Source organism: Cavia porcellus, unplaced genomic scaffold, assembly GCF_034190915.1.
Source record: "Cavia porcellus strain 051 isolate PalLab524CR breed Dunkin Hartley unplaced genomic scaffold, mCavPor4.1 scaffold_27, whole genome shotgun sequence".
Classification (NCBI taxonomy): Eukaryota; Metazoa; Chordata; class Mammalia; order Rodentia; family Caviidae; genus Cavia; species Cavia porcellus.
Window position 1 is genome coordinate 18,924,271 of NW_026947510.1, and position 25,229 is coordinate 18,949,499.

Here is a 25,229-nt window from a genome sequence, read left to right on the forward strand (position 1 = left end):
ACATCGTTTTGTATGTTAAGTAAAACAGGCTGGGCATGGTAGCCTATATTTGGGAGGCTGAGGCTGGAAGGTTGCTTGTGAGATCAAGGCCACCCTTGAACAGGATCATAGCAAGACCTTGTCATGTTCCCTCTCCCCCCCAAAAAAAAGAAAGGTAAAGCACTGTTGGTTGGGTTTGACGGCACATACCTGTAATCCCAGCACTCAGGAGGCCAGCCTGGGTTAGTGAGTTCAAGGCAAGTGCCTATCTCAAAAATACACTGCTAATTACTGTTAAGTAATCTATAATACAAGCAGAGATGCCATTTATCATAAAATACACTCAGGTTAAAAAGATTTTAAGGATTTCTTTTGAGCCAGGCTCTTACCCTGTACCGAGGCTGGCCTTAAACTCTGGAGCTCAAGCATTCTTCTGTCTCAGCCTTCCAAGTAGTTGGAACTACAGGCGAGTGCTGCTGTGTCCAGCTAGCCCTTTCTTACTATAGGCTTTCATGGGTCATGAGACCAGAGGTGATTGTTCATAGATAGTTTTCAAGGATCCCTTGTTCTTTGTTCTAGGCTGGGGACTGTAGGAAGCCCACCAGTTTATTAGCCTGAGCGCTAATGCACCAGTCCCAAGCATGGCCCTGTTCGCTTTTTCTGTGCAGCACAGAGAAGGGAGACACAGAGCATGGGTGTGGCCTCTGGGTAGCTGCTGTCAGCTGACTCAAGTCTGTATCTTTCTCTTGCCTCACTGTCTCTGCCCCAACATCCCAACTCATAGGATGCCTGCCATCCTGGATGGAGAGGAGGCCGTGTCCAGGTGGCTAGACTTTGGGGATATCCCTACTCAGGAGGCACTGAAGCTGATCCGCCCCACAGAGAACATCACCTTCCACGCTGTCTCCCCCATTGTCAACAACTCGAGGAACAACAGCCCTGAGTGTCTGACTCCTGTCCACTTGGTGGTCAAGAAGGTAGGGGCCTGTCATGTTGCCTTGTCTCTCAGCCTATGGCATTTTCTAGTCCCAGCTTTCACCCCCAGAAGCACTCTCTGCCTGGGCTAACCCACCTGTAATCAGCCACCACACTCTGGTGGCTGAGGCAGGAGGATCCCTGCAAGTTCCAGCCTAATCTGGACTGCATAGCAAGACTGTGCCTCAGAAAGTCCCCCACATACAAAAAGAAATTGCTTTGGAACTGGATGCAGGGCTGCACATCTGTCATCCCAGCTACCTGAGGGGCTGAGGCAGGAGGATAACTAGTGCAAACCCTGCTTGGGCAATTTAATGACTTAAGAGTCTTATCTCAAAATTTTAAAAACCTAGTTCAATTCCCAGCCAGAAAAATGGAAAAAAAAAAGAAAGGAAACTGGAGGCATCCTTGGTGAACCTGGTAAACCAAATTCTCCTGAAGGTGATTGAGGAAGACACAAGCCTTCAGCCTGCTGAGGTCCACTCTCAGGCCGCTGGCCTCTGCAGTCTCTTCTGTTACCTGCTTCAGCCACAAGGTGGAGAAGCGCCCTGTTCCCTCTCAGTATTCACAGGACCCAGGGTGTGGGGAGGGAAAGTGGCTGGACGGGAGGCCTGCAGTGCAGAGGAAGTTCCTAAGTTTAGTTAACTGACCCCATCGAGCCAGACATGGTGGTGCACACCTGATTGTTTCAGCCCTTGAGAGGCTGAGGCAGAAAGATGACCTTAAGTTCAAGGCCAGCCTGGATTACACAGCGAGATCCTGTGATGACCTGGAGAGTTCATGCTCAGAGCAGTGTCGGGACAAAAGCCACCAGGACAACCACCTTGTCCTGTTTCTCTTACAGTTGTTTTCCCCTTACCATAGGCACTGCCATCATTTTTCTTTTCTTTTTTTTTTTTTTTTTTGTACTAAAAATCAAGACCTCACTCTTGCCAGGCAGGCACTGTGCCACTGAACTATATCCCCAGCCCTCATTTTTCTTTTGTCTCTGCAAACTCCTGTTACCCTGACGTGTTTTTCACTCTAAAATGAAACATGTATATATCTTCATTTTGCATCAGACACTGCCCCATTTCCGTGTGGTCTTTACTCTGTGAAGGGCACATTGTGCTAATTCAGAATCTTTTTGCTCAGGGCTGGGCGGTGGGGACTGCAAGGGGCACAGAGGGTGTGGACTGCGAGTCCAACCTCATTTCCTAGCACTACGTGCTATTTCTGTTCTCTGCCATGCTCTGAGCCCCTCCAGTGCCTTCCTCCTCTTTTGGCTTCTGAGTCAGCCCATTCAGGAGGCTATGAGCCTTTTTCTTTTGTAGGAGCCCAAGGCAAGTGGCAGCAGCCAAAAGATGATGCAGTGGCTAGCCACGAAGTCACCCAAAAAGGAAGACCAAGAGACACCCCAGAAGGACAAGTCCGACACACCCCAGTGGTCCAGCCAGTTCCTGCAGAAGAGCCCGCTACCCGCCAAGAGAGGTGGTGCAGGCCTGCTGGTGCGATGGCTGAAGCAGGAAAAGGAGGAGGCGCCCGCGGCCAAGCGGCCTCACAGTCAGTAGGCAGCATCCCTGACACAGACACTCGGGTGTGCGTGTGCGGGTGTGTGAGTGCGGGAGGAGGCAGCAGTGACTATGTACGTTATGTGCTCATGAGGAAAGTGCCCTGGCTTTGAACAGGTGGGCAACTGTGGTAAGTTGGAAAAGGGGCCACCTGCTATTGGACTACCCCGCCCTGCCACTGCCACAGGGCTCTTCCTTGCTGGCCATGGGAGCCAAAGTGTAACATGGGTTTGGCTTTGGTTTGGTTTTCTTGGAAGGGTGAAACGTTATTCTTCAGAAATGTCAAGAGACTAATGGTAACTGTGAGGTAGTGAATTCAATCCCTGATTAAAAAAAAAAATGTTAAGTAATAAAATGATGACCCAACTCAGTCTGATTTACAGGGCATTTCAAACCTTTACTGACCATTTGTTTTGGTTCTCATTTCTGGTATGCCACTTAGTCTTTTCCCTGTCCCATGCTTTTGACTGCAAGATGTGTCAAATTACACACAGTTCTTAAATGCTGTCCCGTGGCTCTGTCATGTTTTTCCTCTATAGTTACTATGTCCATTCTCTGTAAGGTCTTTGTGGTTTTCCGTATATAGAATTTCTTTTGCTACGATAACTAGATACCAAAATCTTTTTTCTTTTTTCTTTCTTTGCACTTTATTTTTTTCAAATCCATTTTATTCAAACATAAAAGTACAAAAAAATTTCAAAGCACATCAGTCAGAGGTAGTAATAGTACATACATTGTACGTTGTCATCCCCAAATCATTCACCCAGAGTACAAGACATCTGTGTTCAGTTGTCCAAACAATACCAATACAGATCTTTCTCTTCAGCGAACTCAGCGAAATCAGTAGTCTAACTGTCTTAACTATTTTTATATACATATACACATATATATGTTTTTCTTTCAGCTTGTCACACTAATGAATATGTTCTCAGGGTATATCCATTTACCTATAAAAATGTCCAGTTTATCATTAATTATGGCTGAGTAATATTTTATTGTATAAAAATACCACATGTTTTTTATCCATTCCTCAGTCAGTGGCCATTTAGGTTGTTTCCAAGATCTGGCGATTATAAACTTAGCTGCTATAAAACATGGGTGCACATATATCTCTGTGGTATGATGTTTTTAATTCTTTTTGGGAAGATACCCAGAAGGGGAATAACTGGGTTGAATGGGCCCACCAATCTTAGTTTTTTAAGGAAGCTCCACACTGCCAAAACCATTTTTTAAGAAAATATTTATATATTTTTTCCTAGTGGGCTAGAAACTTTAAGAAGAATGACTTAATTATCTTTATATTTTTAGAACTAGGCTTAGTATGTGCAGGGCAATATTTTATTTTCTTATTTTATTGTCTTTTTGAGACAGGGTTTTGCTGTGCAGTTCAGGCTGGCCTTGAACTCACTTTGTAGTCCGGGCTAGCCTCGAACTCACAATGATCCTCCTGCCTCAGTCTCCTGAGTGCTGGGATTACAGGTGCATGCCACTACGCCTAGCCATGCAGAATAATACTTTAATCTTAATAAGGTAATGAAATTTTTCCTCCAGCAGAGATAAAGTACGGTGAATATCAGACCATTATAATCCTAAGCATTATGTGGTAGTGTTTTCAGTATAGTGTAGTGCAGAGTAATGACACTTTCTTTATGTTAATAATTGATTTGTGTGCGTGTGGGATCTAGAATTAGTATCCTGGTCAGTTGATTAATTTGATGTTGAATCTTAATTTCTTCACATTGGCAATAGAAATGAAATTTTAGACTTGCAATTAATTTTTAGTGGGTGATGATGACATAAATGAGTATTATCCCTGTCTGTACAGTTGACCAATAAATACTGTTGTGTTATTTCATGCATGTAGGGGTTTCTTTTGCGGGACAGAGGAGCAGATGTTGAGAGTTTGGACAAACTCATGAAAACGAAAAACATACCTGAAGCTCATCAAGATGCATTTAAAACTGGTTTTGCAGAGGGTTTTCTGAAAGCTCAAACATTAACACAAAAAACCAATGGTAAGTTGATTTGAGAAAAATAACTGAAAAGATGTCATAGGCCTACATTTAAACTATTACAAATGACTTTTCTGAAATCATTCATCCTGTTTCCCAGCATTCAGGAGGCTGCAGCAGGAGGATAACTAAGAGTTTGAGACCAGCCTGGGCTACATAGTGAGCTCAGGGCCAGTTTGCAATTAAATAGTGAGATCCTGTCTCAAAAAACAAAAATTCATCCATCTTCTTACATGGGTGTATTCCATTATAAGTTAAACTATGTTTGAGTAGAAATATTGGCAGTTTACTTTCTCAAGAGATAAGTCAAGAACAGAAAGCATATGTGGTTTCGTAAAGTTTTGAGGAAGAAGATGCTGAAAGGCTGTGGCTGTGCACAAGAATGCTAGCTTCCAAAATTGCACATTATAAAAGTATAATTATCAGTATCCTGATACTTGCATTTTGTTTAGCTGCAATATCTCATTGGTGGTATTCAGCTTAAGCCTTTCTCTCTCTCTTCCAGATTCTTTAAGGCGAACTCGTTTAATTCTTTTTGTTCTGCTTCTGTTTGGCATTTATGGACTCTTAAAAAATCCATTTTTATCTGGTAAGGATGCTTTTATTTATCTGCCATGTTAACTTTTTTCTTTCTTTCTTTCTTTCTTTTTTTTTTTTTTTTTTTGTGGTAATGAATCAAACTCATGTCCCCGTGCTTGCCAGGCAGGCACGTGTGCCCCTGAGCTAAATCCCCGGCAACTTTTTTATTTCTTTAAATATTCTTTTCCTTTTCACTGTTTGTAGATTATGTAGGCTTTTTGTGTTTCAATGATGAAATACCCAAGGCTGACTATTGAGTACTTTTTCTAAAAGAAAGAGGTTGATTTTAGCTTGTGGTTCTGGGGGTTCGTGGGTGTGGCACCTGGTAAGGAACTGCTGGTGGATTGCATTACAAGACCTTTCATTCCTAGTGGTTAGTTTTCTAGGGTTTTAGAAAATGATACATGTGGGATGATCAAATTTTAGCATCATGTAGGATGTTATAATAACAATATAAGGCAGTCTTGTGCTTCAAAGACAAGCCCATAAATTGAATTTTTTCTTAATCAGATGAATCCAGTATCTTTTCAGTTTGCAGTTCTGAAATACAGTTATAAATACCACATGTAGGTGGTTCTAATTACTTTCTCAGCTATCATTCAGTTTTTACCATATGTTCATTCTTTGTAGTTATTTAAGATCCTTAAACAGTTCATTAAAAGGCTCAAACTGTTAGTGTCCATTCTAGAATTACTGTTTTATATATGTATTTTCCCACTTGTGTGTTCCTGTTGTGTTAGGCATTTCTTCTGTTAGAAATTTTTTTTGTTTTTGTCTAAGAAATTGAACCCAAGACCTGCACTCAGCTGTATCCACAGTCCTTTTTACTGTGAGACAGAGTCTCACTTGAGTTGTCCAGGTAGGCCTGAGCTTGAGATCGCCCTGCCTCAACCTCCCAAAATGTTGGAATTACACACATGTACCACCATACCGAGCAAGCATTTCTTTCTTTTGCCTTTAAATTTCACTATGTCTTAATGGCAATCTTTTAGTTTCATGAAGTTATTAGAAATCGCTGTACTCATTTGTAACTGTTCCACTTGACCTGGGGAGCAATTTTTAAAAACTTTGTAACAGTTGCTCAGGGTAGCTTTGAAGTATTTTATCCTACCAAACTCTTCCTCTCATATGCTTAAAGATGTCATTATTGGGCTGGGGATTTAGCTCAGCGGCATAAGGGCCTGCCTTGCAAGCAGACAGTCGTGAGTTCGATCCCCGGTACCGATAAAAAAGAAAAATACAAAAAACAAAAACAAAAAAAAAAGATGTCATTATTGAAGAATACTTAAAAAGTGAAATCATTTCTTTCCTTCTTTTAATTAAATGAATGGACCGGGTTTTTATGCTGTGTTTAAGGCAATGTATTTCACAATGTAGATCTGTAACCAGTTGTGTCAGAATAATTGAAGGTGCTTGTTAAAAATGCAACCTCCTGGGCTCTTTCTCAAATCTGCAAACTATTAGTGTGTAGCACGGTTTTGAAGATTTGCATTTTAACACAGTTTTCAAGTGGTTTTTCAAAAATTCATACTGAAATTTGATAACCATTGATTTTAAGCTTTCTATTATTAGTCCAAGAACAGGAAAATAATTTTTGGTTTTAAAGGAAAGTACAAAAATATGTCTTTAATGTGAATCACTTGCTATTTGAACATGATCTAGAAATCAGAAGACCTATTTTCTGTTCTGTACTTTGTTTCGGTGTATGTGAACAGAGATTTTTCCGATGTTTAATTTTGGAGGCTTTGGTTTCTTACATCTAAAAATTAAGATGATTGAAATTTTGTTAATCTGTTAAATATTAACATCTGTTTTCTTCCATTTAGTCCGCTTCCGGACTACTACCGGGCTTGATTCTGCAGTAGATCCTGTTCAGATGAAAAATGTCACTTTTGAGCACGTTAAAGGAGTAAGTTTTCTTTGCCTTCTTTGTACATTATATAATTGATACTCAAAGGACAGCATTTGATTCTAAAAGTTGTTCTGAAACAGATAAATTTAAAAAACTAGCAGCCTTAGAATCTTTATGGGGACCAGGTTAAAGAAGAGAGGGAGAGGGGCTGCGTTTTTATATAAGGTTTTTTGTTGTCCCCCTTTTCTTGGTCTTTTTAAGACATAGTTTCACTATGCATTTTAGCTTGGCCTTGAACTCACTTTATAGGTCAAACTAGCTTGGAGGTCACAGTGATCTTCCTGCATCAGCATCCCAAGTGCTGGGGTGACAGGCGTGTGCCACCACATCCAGCTTTAAATAAGGTTTTTCAGGTTTAAGTATGGAACTAAATAGGTAAAAAGATAGTAGGAAATAAGGATTTGTGTAGGAGCACTTTGGATAGTGTCTTAGAAGCCATTATAAACACAGCCTTTTAGTCTGTGAAAATTGGTTCCATAAAATTTTGAACAAAGATATGGTGTGGTTTAACAGTGTAGTTGTTGTGTTCATAGCCTCTAAAGTCTAGAAAGTACAAAGTTAGATGACAGCCTGTTGCTGTCATCCAGATAAGAGATGATGCTAAGACAAACATTAAAGTGAAGTTGGTAAGATGTAGTTAGGTCTTGAAGGTAGGTACAGTAGGATTCCCTGATTAGAAGTTAAAAGTATAAGAGAAATACAGATCAAGAAGACCACAAGTATGAGCAGAGCAGTTAGAGGAACAAAATTCCCATTTCTGAAATTAAAAAATTAGACTGTGGATGGAAGCAATATTCAGAATAAAGATAAGAAATTCAGTTGTAGTAATGTTAAATGTGAGGTGAGAGCACTGAATATGCACTTGAATACATCTTTTAGGAATTTTGGGGAAAGTTCAAACTGAAATGAAAAATCCTAAAGTTTACATTTAAGATATGAACTCTATGTGTTTAAATGAGATTACCAAGGAAGTGAGTACGCCTAGCAAAGAGAAGAGTTCTAAACCTAAACTTTAGCGTACTCACGGGTTAACACACCAGAGGAAGGATCAAGAGCAGGGAATGAGGAGCTGTCTGTGAAGTAGTAGGGGAGGGGATAAACCAGAAAAAAATATTTCCTCACCAGGGAAGATGGGCCAGCTAGCTGTGTGATGTGATGTTGATGGTTCCAGTGATAATTGACTTTCTTTTTAGCAGTGTGTCATTGGTGTACTTGATAATGAACAATTTCAGTGTGATAACAGGTGTTAAATTGTGAATGTTCATCAGCAGAAAATAAAGTGGGGTATTAGTAATGTAGTAGGTGAAAGCTGATTGTGAAACCAGAGTCAGGATCATCGACTGAGAATATGGATGGAAGAGCAATGTGTAATTTCTGAAAAAGGGAGTTTTGTGACAATGGGAGAATGAGTGGATTAAGGAAATATGACACTTGGAGCCACTCAAATTTGGATCATAAATTTATATCAAAGACCAGTCAACATAAATATTTCTGATTTTAATTTTTTTCTTCAAATGCAAATTCTGAAACTTTAGTTCTATACTGTGCTTTATTAATAAATCTGATATGTATTTGATTTTATGAGTGATAGAGACTGAGTAATTGCCTTTCAAGGAATGTTTAGGGAGAAACTTTCTATAAGAAAAATTGAAATTTATGATCTACAGCTTCCAACTCTGATGTGGAATTTTAATAAGGGCTGTTAGCTGGGTGTGGTGGTTCATGCATGTAATCCCAGCGGCTGAGTCAGAAGGGTTACAAATTAGATACCCTGGGCAATTTAGCAAACCCATGTCTCAAAATAAAAATTAAAAGGGCTGGGATGTTCTCAGTTTAATGTAGAGTTTAATCCCTTCTACAGTAATCAAATTTTTAAGAAATTAGAAAGGCCTAGTGCCATCACCACACACACACACACACACGTGTGCAAATTAATATGGGCTCCTTAAAATAATTCATTTTTTAATCGTGTTTAGCACCATTTTCTTGAATAGGTTTTATATTCCAACTGGTAATACTTTGCCAAAAAGATTGAAAGAGAATTTGAGAAGTAAGTACTCTCTTGTTTTACTCTTTCACTTTAATGTTGGCATTATATCCATGTGGAATGTGGAGCGCAGGCTGACCTCAAACTTGAGGCAATCCTTCTGCCTTCTGCTGGGGTTTCAGGAGTGCACCAGCACACCTGGCTGATGTTTTTGACCAGTTTTTTTTATCAGTCTTGTTTTCCTAGGTGTCTGCCTTTGAATACTTTTTTAAAAAATACTCTCTTTTTAAGTTAATCAGCCACTAGGTGAAATTTATTGCAGAATAATTTGTATGTTTGTGTATGGAAAGCAGAAAAATAATTACATAATCTAAAAATGCAGTTAGGAAATTAAGGAAGAAAAAGACAGTTAACACTCTTGCAAACCATATGCCTGTTTATCTTCATAGTGCTGAGATTTCAAGTGTGTGCCACTACATCTGATCATTATGTGGGGAAAAAATGTAGTCTTTTAATAATGCAGCCAGAACATTTTAAGCATGAGTTTTTTGAAATGTGACATGTTCACATAAAGGTGTCCAAACCACAAATCATCACAAAGTGAGCGCACCTATGTCAGTAGTGCCCAACTCAAGAAACAGGGAGATTATTAACAGACCTCCAGAGCCTCTTGTTAGCTTTTTTCTACTTACTGTTTCCTCCTCTCTCTGTATAATCATATAGGTGCTTTACATGAAAGCTTGGGAGATTTTTTTTCTCCTGGTGACTCTCCTTAGGCACACCATTCATCCAAGACTGTTTTACTCTGTGTTCTCATAATCTTCTTGACCAAAACACCAGGGACTCACTGAGTATCTGTGGATGACACAAGCAGAGGTGGTTTTGTGTCCTGGGTCCTCATTGACTTTGAAGAGCTGGGACCAAAACATTGGCTGTCTTCTTAGTCCATCTGTCTCTGATTTTTGGTCTCTTAGTTGTTGAACATCCAGAAGAAAAGATTGATAACAATATAGTGTATCAAAGGCAGTGAGCTTAACATTGCTGTCTTAGCTAAATATGAAACACCTTAGAACATTAAATGAAACTTAGTTTCTATTATCCATGGATATTTCAACATTTGAATATGTATACAATGTTAACAGTTATATATTTTACACAGAAAATCAGAAGCCAAAACCACATATAACATTATTATCGTGACATTTTGCAATATATCTGAACTTTTATTTTGACATAAAGTTCCCCTTTTAGTCAGTCATCCCTACCTAAAACATGAACGCTTTGACCTAACTTACTGACTTTTAGTGGAATGTGAACCTCTTAAGTTTTTGGTACCTGCAAAGGTTTGAATATGAAACAAAATTTTGTTACCACAAATAACCCGTTTTACATTTTGGAAAACCTGCATATATGGGAGGCTGCATACATTAATATACCATGGGGCTAATAACAGTCTGTCACAGCCATATGAAACTTTTGTGTCTGAACATTTTAAAATCAGAGACCCTACTGTACTATTTCTTTTGATGATGATCAATGTTAACATATTATAATAATATATTTTATATAACTTTAGTCGGGCTGTCTCCCATAAGGCTGTGGATCACTCGGGCCTCCGCTCAATAAACAAGAGCTAGTTAAAAAAGTTAACAGGCAGCTGCTTTCTTATTTGTCAGTCAGAGTCCTATCCAATAATCCCAACCCCAAGGGATTTTGTTTACTCATCTTAATAAAATATAGTTTTTATTTTTATTCATTTCATTTATTTATTTTTATTTTTGATGACTGATGAAAAACCCAATCATAACATTTAACCCATTAATTTTTTAAACAATGGGGCTCTGAAATCCATAATAAACAACAATTTATATTACATTTGTATTTCCGGTCTTTGGGTTATTTGGACCAGGTGGCAACCTAAGCTTTGTAAATCTCTAACTCCAGTCAACTTTTGGTCAAGTGATCCAAAAATTCAAAAGAAAAAGGAAAAAAATTGTTGAGCTCAAAATAAAAGGAACAGCTGTTTACAGAGTGTACAAATGGACAAACATGGATAGACGATTTCATAAACGATTTGTACAGATTCAACAAACACAGAAACAGGCACACAATTTGTTGCGGTCTGTGCAAGCCCTCTAAGTTCCTCAGGGGCTATTTATATACTTGTATCATGCCCCCTTGATGAGCTGGCTCACTTCTTACACGCTGTGTTCTCAGTGTTGGAGCACCTGTTCACCTCTATCACCCCGTGCCCTCAGGGCACTTGTCAGGTGCTCTGTGCCACTTGGGCACTCCTGTATGGCACTTGTGCTTGGACTCCATATGCATGAATGATCACTAGTTCATTTGACTCCCAACAACTCCTTAAGTAGACTGGGTGAACAGACAACAGATACACAGACAGACTGACAAACATCTTACACATCAAAATGCAAATATATTTTTAGCCAAATTGAATTACAATAATTGCTTACAATTTTAGAATTTGTAACTATAAATTGACTAGTCCAATTTTTATAGGTCAATTAGCAGAGAACTCACATTTAAAAGGATTGAGAAAAGACAAAATCTTATCGATAATTAACATTTTTATATTTTATCTTTAGAATACTAGTAACTCGTTTGTCCCTTTCTTTCATTAAAGTTTCAGTTTGGTGATCTTTATACACTCAACACCTATTTAGACCTTTAGGTTTTTTTTTGGATACCATCTCCTGAGCATCCTAGGTCAGTTAAGGTTCATTTTAGTTTCATCCTTTTCCATCAGTTGTGTGGTTTCTGAGGCATCACTGTCATAGGACTGAGTAGCAGCTTCTGGAGAGGTGGAATCACCTCTGTGCTTTCGGGTCCATGATACAGCCAGACTCTGGCACCCAGATAGGCCAGTAAGCGTTCTCCAGAAAAACACAAGCACACCTTCAACCGCACATTAGCACTGGACTGGTGCTTTTAATGTCCAGTATGAAGGTCTTTCCAATGGACTTTTTAGCTTTTATTTGATTATATTATCTTTCTATTGCAGTAGCTACATCTTTATTAGAATTTTAAAAATTTTAGATAGTATTTTCTGACAAGTGAAATCTATTATGAGGTGAACTCTCCCTCTTGTTTTTTGAAATTTAAATTGTGAGCACATTTAATTATTTATGGACCTGAAGATTATAAGTGATTTTTGTGGTAAGGTATAGAGAAAAAAAGAAAACTACATTTTCTACTTAGGCACTTTGGGCTCTCTCTTGCTGTGGTGACACAGGTTGTGTTCCTGCTCTGGCCTGGAGGCCCCACTGTTATCGGGGACCCCAGGGCCAGTGCAGTGTAAACTTTTGATGCATAAAGTTCATATGCCAGTGATTGGAAAAACCGAGATGGCTCCGGCTGACCAGAGCTGGGTCCCACCTTTCAGGAACCTCCATCTTCCCAGCTCTGGGCCCAGTGCTGTGCTGCTGCCAGAAGGCCAGCCATTGAAAGGCATAGCTGGCCCTGGTGGTGCTCACTCCTCAGCATACTGGAGGCAGGACTGTAAGCCCCAACTCCAAGGCATGGTCCCACCTCACAGAGCCAGGCCAGGCCAGGCCAGGCCAGGCCAGCAACAGTTCTCTGTGCCTGACACCATTTATATGTACTTTTAAAGGCAAATTTCTGAAATGACGTTAGCTCCTGAAGGCTAGAAATCAAATCTTGGGATGTCTCTCTCACCCACTGAAGAAATTTTCCTCCACACCCTTGTGGCTGTGATTCTAAATTGATCATAAATTTATAGCTCAAAAGTAAGGCAATTGCATATGGCAACAGAGGCATGCTGTATCCCTCCAGGCTAAATCAATTTAGCATTTTTACTAGGGTGAGAAACATTGCTCAGACCTGTAGAGCTGTAGTTGTCACATCCGAGGCCATGCCACAGGCCCACGGTGCTGGGCAATAGCTGAGGCACTTGTTCCTCTGTCTAAAAGCCCTTTAAATGCTTTTTCTTTACTTGTCAATTGTATATTAGGATTGGCCTGCTTAATCTGTGGAACCCAATAAGTATCAGAAGATCCAAAACCTTTAGATACCCTTTTTTTTTTTTTTTTTTTGTCTTTTTATTTTTATCGGTACCAGGGATCGAACTCACGACCGCCTGCTTGCAAGGCAGGTGCTTATGCCACTGAGCTAAACCCCCAGCCCCTAGATACCCTTTTTTAATTTACAGATTTCCCAATTTTTCTCAAGGGAAGAATAACAAATTGAGCACTGCAAGAATTCGGGGAGATTTGAACAGTGTTTTGAGTAGGTTGAACTGTAACCTTGATTTTCCCTTGCAGCAAAACAAGCAACCTTGTTTCTTTACATCCTTGTCCTTGCTCTAGTTGGGATTTGATTTTGAAGTGTTGAACCAAGCCAGTTTCCTTGTGGCCATCCCAACAAGCCCATAATCATCAAGACACATTTTAATCAAAATCTACAAAAGGAGAGTAAATACTGGAATCCAACATACAATAAACAGTTGCATATACATTTGTGATTCTTTAGAATGTATTTGTCCCATTCCTAACAACTGGTAAGATAGAGACACTTTTTTCCCTTGGTTATTGTAAGCCAGTTTTCCCTTTGAATTCTCGTAGCCTGTTTGTGTCTCTGGCTTCTCTCAAGCCCATCTGTCTTTCACTACCTATTCATTTCTCTCCCCTGTCGGGTGCAAATGAGAAGTGTCCCTTCCCCTGCTGTTTCTTCTTACCCTGTCCATGTCTGAATCAGAATTTACTGAGTAAGCGCTCTGTAACAGACTTGAAACTGAATGAAGTGGGTTCCAAACTGAGAACCTCTTAGGGGGAAATGATTTTTCCCCTATTACGTGCCTTTTTAAGATTTTTTTCAACTCGTTCCCAATGATGAATATGTATAGTGCCTATCTGAGGAAACCACATATTATATTTGGTTACTTCTTTTAACCTTTTTCTAGGTCTTTTGTTTGGCACATAAACCCTCGGACCTTTAAGCAGGCCTTAGAGCAGCCATACATACCTTTGCTCCTCCGCTGAACGCTTTTGCCTATTTTTGTTGTTGTTTCTAGAAATAGAACTCATGGCCTTGAGCTTGCCAGGCAGATGCTCAGCCACTGAGCTACATCCCTGGCTCTGGTTTTACTGTTGGATAAAACAGCTTGTTCACAGCAGGAAGACTCAGCCTTGTTCTTCCCTCTCTTCTCCTGGTGTCCCCGGTGAGGTTTTTCATCCTGTGAAGACCTCCTCCTTACCCAGACTTTCCACTCAGGGTGGGCTTACTTATTCAGGCTACAATTCCTAGTCCAGGGTTTCAGGTTTCTGTTCCAGGCACCAGTTATCAGGTACCTGGCCTAGATCTCCAATATCCCCCAAATGAGTGTACAGTGAAGGCTTAACCTAAATGAGGTAAGTGGTATGCTTTTAGGGCTCCAGGAGGATCACAGCCCTCTACAGAGTTCAGGGACTCTAGTGGTTAAGACAGGGAGTGTCTCTGGGTCACCCATGTTTACTTAGGGGGTTAGAGTAGAAAACCCAGGCAAATGAACAGATCTGGGAGTGGTCCAAAGACTTTGCAAGTAGCAAATGATGTTAACAAGGGTAAGTATCTTAGGAGAAGACCCTCATGTTGCATTTCAGTACAGGGGTGAAATGCCTGTGGCTACCGTCCTTACATAACTGGAGCTGGAGCCAGGTGTCCTCAGCCTTTATCTTGCCCCAGGCTTGCATCTGCCCTGTACATGTGTTCAATTTCCAGTTTTTATATGTATATTTATTTATTTTTCATTTTAAAGATAGTAAAATATAGCAAAACAAGACAAAACAAAGCAAATCAAGACAATGCAGTGAAATTGGTACAGAATTTCAGAGCAGGATACTGGGATGGCAATAATAGCTACCATAGTATGCCTTGTTTTCTTCACAATAGTTGCCCATTCAATCAGGTATATAAAAATCATACCAAAGACAGAGCAATATAAAACCAATCAAACAGAATATTGAACACAGCAAAACAATCAGAACAAAGCAAAAGAGTGAAAGCAGTATTTGCCTTCAAAGACAAGATAGAAGGAAATCCCCCTATTTGCCATATTGCATACAGTCATCCTCCCAAGAGATGCTAAGACCCCTGGCTGCAGGTCAGCATAATAAACCAAACATACAAGCACTTAGTTGCTTTATGTATCATAGTTGCTATCAAAGCAGGTTGTCCTCAACACCATCCAGTGACTAATGGGTGGGGCAGCGTGCAGAGTGGGATGTTTGATTCTAGGCCCACATGCACGTAGGCCCACAGGAGACACTGACTTGTTTTCCCCCCTGGTGAGCCTGCAGCTCTCAGTGTTTAGCAGTAAGGATGGCTCGTTGCTTTTTTGGTGGGTCCCCCAAGTTCCAGCATGGCTGATTCTCAGGAGATGCTGCCTTGTTCTCTTCCTTTCAGTGGCTCCTAACAGCCGATGTTCTTCAAGCCTATTTGCACACCAGAATCTTGGTGCTGTGTGTCTATATTAAATAATAGAGACAAGTGAATCTTAGGGACACCAAACAGATTATCCTTCCTCCCCCCCCTCCTCCTCTTCCTCCTCTTCCATTATGTTCCAGTGGACTGGGAAAGCCTGGCTAAGCCAGGTGGGGATACTTCCTGAAGGAAAGTTGGGAGTCAGTAGGTGCTATTGTATTAAGGTTTCTCCTTCTCTTTGGCTTTACTATCACTTTTTTCCTCTTTGTAAAAACTAGTGAGTTAACATGCTGGCTCTGTTTAAACTTCTCCAGGTCTGGCAGTCTGCTTCCACAAAGTCCCTGGGCACCGAGGAAGGGCTGTGGTACAATCTGCCTGGCCTCTCTGACATTTTTCTCCTGTACCGTCTCCACCTTTCCTGGTGACTAGACAGCTGGAATCTGGCCACAGGATGGTGCTTCTGGGCTCAAGTTCTTCCTCATTCCATTTCCCTTGGGGTGTGTTGGCAAGAGGCGAAGATTTCTGTCACTTGCAAGGGAATGTTATGTCAGGCTTTCCTAGCTGTACGGTATTAAGTTTATCATTTCTTAGCTCTTGAGTAACTCCACCATCTCCTTGCTTCAGGGGAGGCTGGCAGTGCCCTGTGTGGCATGTGAGTGCGGCTCTGTGAGCTCTGAGGCTGAGGCCAGACGCAAGGTCTGGAGGTTTGCTCCTTTGCTGGACGGCAGTGTTTGCCCCTGTGCCAGGTGGGCCTTGCGTTGTGGATCTCCATCTGCCCAGGTGTTGGTCTCTTAAGGTCTTTGTTCTAACTAGTTGTGTTCAGACTGCGTTCTCTTTTTCTCTCTTGGTTTTTCCCCTTTCTCCTGGAAGAGACCTGTGCCACCAGGAGGTGCTAATCTGTCCTGTTTGGCTCCTTCTGAAAAACTACCATTTTAATGATAATGAAAATCCTTTTCTTACAGGAAGAGAAGGAAGTGCTTAAACCTCCTCTGGCCTGAAAGTTTGTTGTCCTCTTGTCCTACTCGTCATCCTGGGTGTGCAGCCTGGACCCCGGGGCCTCTAGCTACGTGTGAAGCCAGGCTGCCTGGCACAGACAGCAGGCCCAAGGTTTCTGTTGTTCTTTTCCTTTCTTTGGTTTTGCTTTTTGCTTTTTGGGACAGGGTCTGATTTTCTAGTGCAGGGCTGGCCTTGAACTCATAACAATCCTCATGGCTTAGCCTCCTGAGTACTGGGATTCCAGGCTTGTGCCACCATGCCTGGCTTCAAAGTATCTAAATATTGTTCTGTGTACACACCAGCTGGAACTGCATTACAGAAAGAAGCAGGGACTCGGGACGGGGCTGTTGTTCTGAGACCTCATCTACCCTGCTCAAAGCTGCCTGTGGGGGTAGAGCAGAGGTCATCACAACCTGAGAGTCTTTATTGGTAAATGAAAACGGCAGCTCCCAACCTCTGGACTGTACCTAAGCAACTCCTCTGGCAGGATTTCCTCTCCTATGCACAAGTTAAGACTGTCTGACTTTATTTTAATTTTGAGACAAGGCCTTCCTAAGTGGCCAGGTGGGACTCAAGCTTGCAGTCCTCTCACCTTAACCTCCCAGAATGCTGGGATTACAGGTGTGTGCCACCAGGCCTGGCTTACTGTGCACAAGACATTCTTAAGGACACTAGCCTGTGTGTGTGCTCCTGCATGTGACACATACATATATGATTACATGCTTGTGTGGAGAGAGTGATAAGATTAGTGCTCGATGACATTAAGCAGGATTCTGCCTTGAGTCTTAAGCTCACAGACTTTCACTGCTTTGGTTAAGGAGTATTGCTACCTTTCTTAAGGTCCTTGCTAAATTCAGTTGGTAATCTCCTGAGACATGAATCTAGCAGAGATAGCATGTGATGCATTTCACTCCCTATGAAGGCTTTTCCCTACAACCTCCAGGATTTGCTCCAGCTCCTCAAATCCATCTCTAGCATCTGAGCTGCTGCACAGTTCCTGCCCAGGTGCAATCTTTTATTGTTGTTATCATGAAAAACTAGAAAAATACCCATTTGTGAAGTACCAATTGATGTCTTTGTCTTGCACCTGTACTTACTAAGGGTTAGATTTATTGGTCTCTTTTGGCATTGAGTTTCAAGGGCTGCTTCCTACAGTTGCTAGTGATTATGATGTTGCTAGCTCATCCCTGGACAAAGTCCTCAGTGGGCAGGGGCCCTGGCACCCAGCAGTGTTATCAGGCAGGGTCACAAGCCCCTCACTTTGTGGTTTCTGAGTCTTTGAGAAGTGGGAGTTAACCTGTAATCCTCAGTGAAAGGAGCCACAAAGCACACATTGATTCTTTCTCTCACCACTTCTCTTGGTTACTTTTCTCTTGTTGCTGAGACAAAATACTTGACACCCAAAGTGAAGAAAGGAAAAGTTTATTTAGCTTACAGTATTTGGAGGTTTCAGTCTGTACTCTGCTGGCTCCAAGGCAGGGTGGTGTGGCACAGGGGCAACCCTTCATGGTGGTGGCAGGTACCAAAGATGACAAGAGCTAGCAAAGGGAAAAAAGGGAAGAGATTGCCTTCTTCCTTATATTGTATACAAGCTTCTTGCCCCAAGGTGGGTGCAGCACTCACACAGCCAATCCCAGCATTAGACAATGAACCAATCACAAATGCTAGATGCAGTGACTTCCATGCCTGCATGAGGCTTTGTGGGGACATCCAGACACAAACCTTGACACCTGTCCTGCTTTAGGTGATTATGGTCTCTGAGCTCTGTTTACCCTGTGAGTCCTAGTCTCAGTTCAATACTTGGCTTTGCTCTCAACTTTCATTGTGAGGATGCAAAAGCTTTTAAAAAATATATATTAAGCTAAGTAGGAAGGACCTTAAGCTGAGGCATGGATTTAAATTAGGCATAACAGAGACCTTACAAGTATTAATTTTATAAAACTCTCTCTCTCAAAACTTGTGATATGTCTGGCCATAGCTGCCTGCTTAGCAGTGTGCATAAGACTGAGGTTGAGCACTCAGTAGGGGACAGAAGGACACCCCAGAAGGGCCAAGAGAGCAGGGCCCTCTGTGGCCAGAAGGGTGTGCTGCATGGGCCAGGCCTCCCCTTTCCCTTCCTTCTTCTTTCACTCGGCTTTTGGAAACCACTCCAAGGCCAAGGGCCTGGCCAGCATGTGTCCCCTGTTGTCTGTTCTGCGTGTCCCATGTCTTCTGCTGATGAATGAAACTGAGTGGAGCCCTCTCAGCTGCTTGCATGCTCCTTTCTGGGTCCCTGTACATACTTTCCCTGCAGGGGCCCACTCAGCCCAAGGGAGCAGCTGCAGCCTGCATGGTGGGCGTCAGGGTACTGGGAAAGTCCTGGTCAAAGTCCTGGCTGTTGGTGGTATTTGTTTCTATGTGTGCAGAAATTCCTGCATCCATCGGTTTCCAGAAGATGGGCACCATATGCCTCAGGGGGCTTCTGAGAAAGCCTTTTGTAGCTTTTGAATAGCAACAGAGCACTCAGCCACCTGCTGTAGCATTGTCAGTGGAGGACAAGATGAGGGCATGTGCCCCAGCAGCCACATACAACCCACAAGGGTGTGTAGCCAGCCAGCTTCCACTGGGGGAAGATTCTCTGGGGGAGTGGTTATTGCAGGGAACTTTCCCCCCTGATGGCATGTGGGCCCCAGAAGCCTGATACAGGCCTTGGCCAGTGAGACCTTCAAAGGCTGCTACCAGCCCACTTCCTTTCCTGGGGCTTTCTGCCACTCTGCCCTGACCTTGGCCAATGTGGGACCCCCAGAGTCTGCTCAGGGTGCCATCCCATTCTCCACCCATGACCCTGCCTCCCACAGTTTACTCATTTCTCAGAAAGGTTTTATCCTTGTTTTTTAGTGGAAAGTTTTCTTTGTTTTTGTCATTTTTCCCCCATAGCAAACCCCAAAATTCATTGCCAGCATGAGGTATAAGGCAGGGCTTCTCAACTGGACACTGTGGGCATTTTGGCTAAACAACCCCAGCTTTGCATGAGACTGTGCAGCACCTCTGGCCTGTCCTCACCATCCCTGGCATCTCCACAAGCAGCTGGGTGACCCTCAAGCCTGGGTTGAGAACCCCTGGCTATCCTGGTCATCTTGTTCAGCCACCTACATGTTGTGGGACTGCTTGGGCCTCTGCTGGTGTGGCCTGGCTCTGTTTGAGTTTGCACAGTGTGGCAGGACCTGCTCCCCTTCCTTAGGAGCTACTAGGAAGCTCCTGTGCTCCACCCAGGTGTCAGGCGCTCCTGGTGGCCAGCCACAGGCTCTCCACTTGATTCCCGCTGCGGAGGTCTGTATGCTGTCCCGGGCACTCCTGTGCCTGGAGAGCCTGGAGTACACCGAGGAGGGATCCTGGGAGGCTGCTGGACAGCCAGCTTGGAGGCTGCAGGACTCTTACTCTGCACCACCTGTGTGGTGAGCACCATGCGGGCAGTGTGATGCCCTGGCACCCTGTGATCCTCATCATGCAGACCCTGGGGAGTGACACCATGAAAGTTGCTGCCTGTGACCTTTCTGGTCCACATCCAGGATATGACACGCCAAGGACCCAGCTTTAGCCCCACAAAAACTGGACCAGGGAGGGTCCCAGTCTGCTGAGCCTGGGAGGAGCCACTCTCACTCCAAGCTGCAGATGGAAGGGTACTAGGCTCTGGCTTCAGCAGCTGCCTCTTATCCAGGGACACAATAGCCAGCTTTGAGTAACAGTGGCTCCTCCCAGGGAGGCAGGAGGGAGAGGATTACAGGGAGCCATCATGGCCATGGTCACAGGGAAGGACTCATCAGATTTTGTATAAGAGCTGGTGTGTTTCACTTTGACACCCCGATGACCTGCACAGTGTGGACTGTCCTGGAAACGCTTGGTTCCCACTTCTGTCACAGGTGCTCCTGTCTTTCTGAGGTGATCCACTTCCTCCATTTCCTGTGATCTCACTTAGACCCCAGCCCACTGGACCTCACCCTCCCACAGCAGGCCACAGGGTTGGAGTGGGGCAGTGCTCTGTCTAGTTGTGCTGTAGTGAGGTTCTGGTCCCCGTGGGGGATCTCAGCCAGGCCTCCATGGGATGGCAGGATGGTTAGCAGCATCGTGGACCTCCACCTGCAGGATGCTGAGCCCACTTCCCACCCTTGGGTCTCCACAACCCAAACCAGAACTCCCCAGGCAAGGGGGTGAGATGGGGCCTCGCTGGGAATTGTTGCTCCAGGGCCAGAGAAAGAAGGGTCAGAAAAGTCTCACAAAACCCAAGGCTCCTATATTTTCTTGCTATTACTTTTCCACCCCTGACAGCAGCTCAGCGTCTGACCAGCACCCCCAGATAAACTCACACAGGCTGGGGAGTGGGGAAGCTCTCAGGGATGGTGAGGAAGGCCTGTCATTTAACAGCATGGACACTGCAAGGACACAGGCAAACACCCGACCCAGGCACCATGGAAGGAAGCCAGGCAGTGCTGATCTGTCCCAGCTCCCTCTTTCAGCCCAGGCCAGCTCTAGGCTGGGCACCAGTGGCCGAGCACTCACACAGGGATAGCGTTGTGACCCTGGAGCCAGCCCCTGTTGTCAGCCCAGGCTCCCATGGGTCTATTCATAGTTAAATTGCTTTCCCTTTTGAGTCTCAGGAACATGGGTTCACAGTGTGTGTGGTCTGTGTCTGGTCCCCTTCTCTCAGGGCAATGATTCTGACTCACACATGTGTCACACAGATATATATCTCTCAGGCCTGCCAGCTGCTGCTGTCAGCACAGAGGCCTCTTGTGATGGCCGCAGACACATGGGTGGCCAGGGTGTCCCTCCTTAGCAGAGCTGCTCAGCATGGGAGATGACAGGAAAGCTTCCCAGGAAGGCAGTGATATGAGTGTGAGGATCACCAGGAATGGAACAAGTGGTGGTCATAAAAACTCAAGTTTATCATTCTCCCAATTACTCATGAAGTCAAACCAACACTTCATAGAGGATAGCAGCCCTGTGACACAGGCCCTGTGGAGGTGCAGGCAGAGATGGTCACCCAGCACCCTGAGGTGCCCAATGCCAGGGGCTGTGCACTTGAGGGCAATGAGGGTGAGTTCATGTTAGGCACCTTCTGTCCCAATGGAAAGAAGAATAATGGCCAGGTACAGTGAGGTCCACGGTGAGCACAGAAATAAAATGTAGGAAACAGCAGCACACAGCCTGGGAAGGCAGAAATGTCACACTGTTTCCCTGCACACACGTGGCCTGGTGGGTCGCTGCTGAAGGGAGGCCTGGCTGACCAATGGCACACGCTGGAAGGCAGCAACATACATGCAACAGGATAGAGGCTCAGCAGGGTGAGAGACGCGAATACTAATCCAAAGGGAGGAGGAAAATCAGGGAAGAGCAAACAAAGGGTGGAAGACAGGCTGGAACCCAGCTGAGTGAACACAGGGCAGTGATTTGCATTCATCACCAATTACAAAGCACAGACTGTCAGGTGAGATTAACCATTGCACCTACAAAGAAGCTGCTTATTAGCTTTATTTTCCTTTTATGTAGAAATAGTTTCAGATTTTAAGAAGGTCATTGAGTTCCTATACACTGATCACCTGGCTTCTTCAGACAGGAGGAACGTAAGAGATCCGAAGGACGATGAGTGACATTAGGAAGTGGACGTTCCTGCAGTACTGCTAAGTACAGTGGACAGTTCACCTGGGCTTCTCCCATCTGTCTTTTACAGGACCTATCTAGGACTCCACATTGTGTGCAGTGGCGGGGACACCGCTGTCTCCTCCCATCTGTGGCTGTCCGCTGTCTACCAGGAACGCTGTCCTTGTTCCTCTGCACAGGTCCGTTGGCTGGCTGCCTGACATTCCCTCATGCTGAGACTATGGTGATGTGTTTCTATCAAGAGCACTGCAGAGTTGACGGTCCCACCCCAGGTGTCACACTAGGAGGGTCATGATGTCCCTAAACACAACAACTGCTGATGTGATGCTGCATCTTCTTGATGGTAGTGTTTGCCAGGATTTGCACAGGAAATTATTATTTCCCAGCTCTGCTATGGATACCATGGGCTGCTACTTGGAAACTACCTACGTAGACTACCCCACTTCCAACTTCTGCTCAGTCAGGGCCCTGTGTTCTACTGGAATGTGCCTGTCTACTGTGTGCCTAAGGGGAATTTTCTCCTTCCGTGTTGCTATCTCTACCTCAGTGGACCAGAAATCCCGTCTGAATATGAGTACAATTTGCTCAAAAGAGGATACACAAAGCTCTGGCCAGTTCAATGCCCAAGGCAGTTGCAGTGACAACAGGAGCGTCAGGGAAAGTCAATTTCTGAGTGAAGACTGCATTCCCAAGGATAAAACAGGTTGTTTCAGGAGAAAGACACCAATTGACCACAAGTGTGTAAGAATTCAGAACACATGTGCACAGAGCTTCGAAATGTGCAAAAAACTGATAAAAGGACAACTGAATACAGAATTATAGTCAGACATTTCAATGTCCTCACAATTTAATAGAAAAATTAAACACAATTTTTAGGGATCAAAAGATTGTATTTTTTTTCAGAAGGTAATTTTTTTTATTTAAGGAGAAAAAAGAAAAAAAACAGAAAAAGGGTACAAGTAATATAAAATTTAAAAAATAAACAGTAAGAAATCACTAGTGAATAGATTACATATTCTCATCTTAGAAATAGTTGTTCAAATTAGAAAATTGAAGCACATAAAGTGGACTTTCAAACAGTGAGAGTGCAAACAGTTTTGTTCAATGATCCAAAAAAAACCCCACTCAGTAATATGGTTATCTTATACACTTAAACATATATGCAGTTATAACCTTTAGAGCATTTTTATTTTTTTTTTTTTTTTTTTGTAGAATGGCAGTTACACAGTTTGGGTTTTATGACTCCCACAGTTCTTATTTTTTTTTTTTTTTTTTGAAGAGAGTAAAACCAAATGCGACATATCAGTCAGTCAAATCAAAAGGATGGACATAATAATGTAAAAACAAAATACTAGGTGATCTCTATATTCGTGGACATAAGAGGCCACATATACAGAGTTCTTAATGAGTTTTCAGGCTAATAAATCCTAAGTGTCTCACGGAATATTAAAGGTCAACCTATGCCAGTTACAAACAGGGCCTATTTTATATAGGCCCCAGTCCTAAATCTTAAAATGCTTTTATTCCCTTTTAAACTGCCATCCTGATTTCACATCACTCAGGCCCTAGATCTAACCATACTTTTGATACTCATCTCTGCCTTACGACTCACAGGTTTTCATGTTTTGTCATCCACTTTGGTTCTTAATTTCTTACATTCTATTAATGATCATTTCTATAGCAGGACTCTCTAACAGGATTGCCTACAGACTCCAACATCATATATACCAGAGACAAGCCTTACCTACCTACCTTTTAACTTTTATGCTTTCATATGGGGGAGTAAGCACGTCTCATGACTTCACTCCTCCTAATCCCACATTTAATTTTTCAGAATTCTGCCTTGCCATAAAAATGTTCCCACCTCAACGTCATCCTGATAGAATAACATGTCTAAATCAAAGATACCTTTCCCTCTACCTCTCTTGGGTCCATAAATATGACAGTGCCATGTCTCCTCATAACATCTTGTCTCTTTGTGTTTTTCAGTCTAACATACGTGCATTCACCAGTGAAGTTGTCATGGCTAAAACTCCTGGCACCAGCTTCTACCTAGACATCAACTGTCATCCCGTCGACTCCCCTAGACTCCAGTACAGTGCCCTCGGCCAGCAGGAAGTAGTTAAAGAGAGAAATCTTTGCCCCTTTTCCTAATAATCATAAGATGGGATATGAAAGGGTTGCCGGCCCAGGCCGGATACTGTAGCCAGTAAAGCCAGGGAGCTCCTATCTCCCCCCACCTTTAGAAATTACTTCTGGCGCCAAACTAAGACCAATGGGCTACCTGTGCATCCCTAATGCCCCTTAGGTTCCACCCCAGGCTGAGGTTACTTATATGCCTCACTCCACGTGTTCCACAGAGAGATCGCTGGCCCCGGGGTGGAGATGCCATGCCCCAGGGGGTCAGGGGTGTCTCTCCCCGCATTCCCAAAATAAAGGTTACTTATATTTTATACTTCTTATCTCTTCAGCCGCCGCCAGTCCTCCTCCTCTTCCTTCCACTCCACAGTTCTATCAGTTACCATACTGCCTCTTGCTATTTTAAGAAGAATTGGCAGTTATAATAAAATTGAACTAAACAGTAAAGAATAAAACCAAAGCATTGGAGACATTACAGGATTTTAAAAGAAAATAATAGTCAATCAGAATGGGCGTCATAATGATTCTTATTGTGTTCACAGTTATGCCTATACTTTCGATATTGGTACTATCAAGCAAAGCAGAATAGGGGAAAAATCAGTCAAAACAAGATGGTGAGGGCAATACAGGATTTCAAATCAAGTTAATAGGAAATCAAAGTAGGTTACTATAATGTACCCTGCTATTTTTTATTTATTTTCCCTTAATTAAAAAAAGAAAACTAAAAAAGTAAATAATTTAAAAAAGGGGGGGGCCTGAGATAAAAGAGGGCCTAACAACAGAACAGCGCAGGTCAAATCATAACCATTTAAGCAAACCAGTGTTTCACCACAAGATATCCTGACATAAAAATAGTTACCATAGTGTCTCTTTCCTTGAAATCTTTGAGTATAACTTCTTATACTGTAGCACCAAAGATATCACGACACTATAAAACCATTCAAGAGAATGACATTATTGCAGGGTATTTAGAACCAATTGACAGAAAATGAACAATGGTTTCTATATAAACTCCTTGTCTATAA

General features: G+C 42.9%; 1 protein-coding gene and 1 long non-coding RNA gene across 6 annotated transcripts in view; one reads left to right on the forward strand and one right to left on the reverse strand.

Annotated features, from left to right (window-relative positions):
- Positions 1 to 25,229, forward strand: part of LOC100722388 (abasic site processing protein HMCES-like) — a 54,160-nt gene that overhangs the window by 15,342 nt on the left and 13,589 nt on the right. For 4 of the 5 annotated variants that reach the window (XM_063237966.1, XM_063237964.1, XM_063237963.1 and 1 more), the window contains 6 exons: positions 764 to 956; positions 2,268 to 2,500; positions 4,369 to 4,519; positions 5,022 to 5,105; positions 6,922 to 7,004; positions 24,055 to 24,518. In XM_063237966.1, coding sequence (XP_063094036.1) covers positions 764 to 956; positions 2,268 to 2,500; positions 4,369 to 4,423 — 481 coding nt within the window. In that variant the 3' untranslated portion in view covers positions 4,424 to 4,519; positions 5,022 to 5,105; positions 6,922 to 7,004; positions 24,055 to 24,518. Of the gene's footprint in view, positions 1 to 763; positions 957 to 2,267; positions 2,501 to 4,368; positions 4,520 to 5,021; positions 5,106 to 6,921; positions 7,005 to 24,054; positions 24,519 to 25,229 lie in introns of those variants that run through there. The other variant, XM_063237962.1, reaches the window with a different exon arrangement.
- The window catches only part of LOC134473506 (uncharacterized), a 56,855-nt gene continuing 49,460 nt past the window's right edge, over positions 17,835 to 25,229 (reverse strand). The window contains exon 2 of the long non-coding RNA XR_010043755.1: positions 17,835 to 17,966. This is a non-coding gene — a long non-coding RNA (uncharacterized LOC134473506). The remainder of the gene's footprint in view (positions 17,967 to 25,229) is intronic.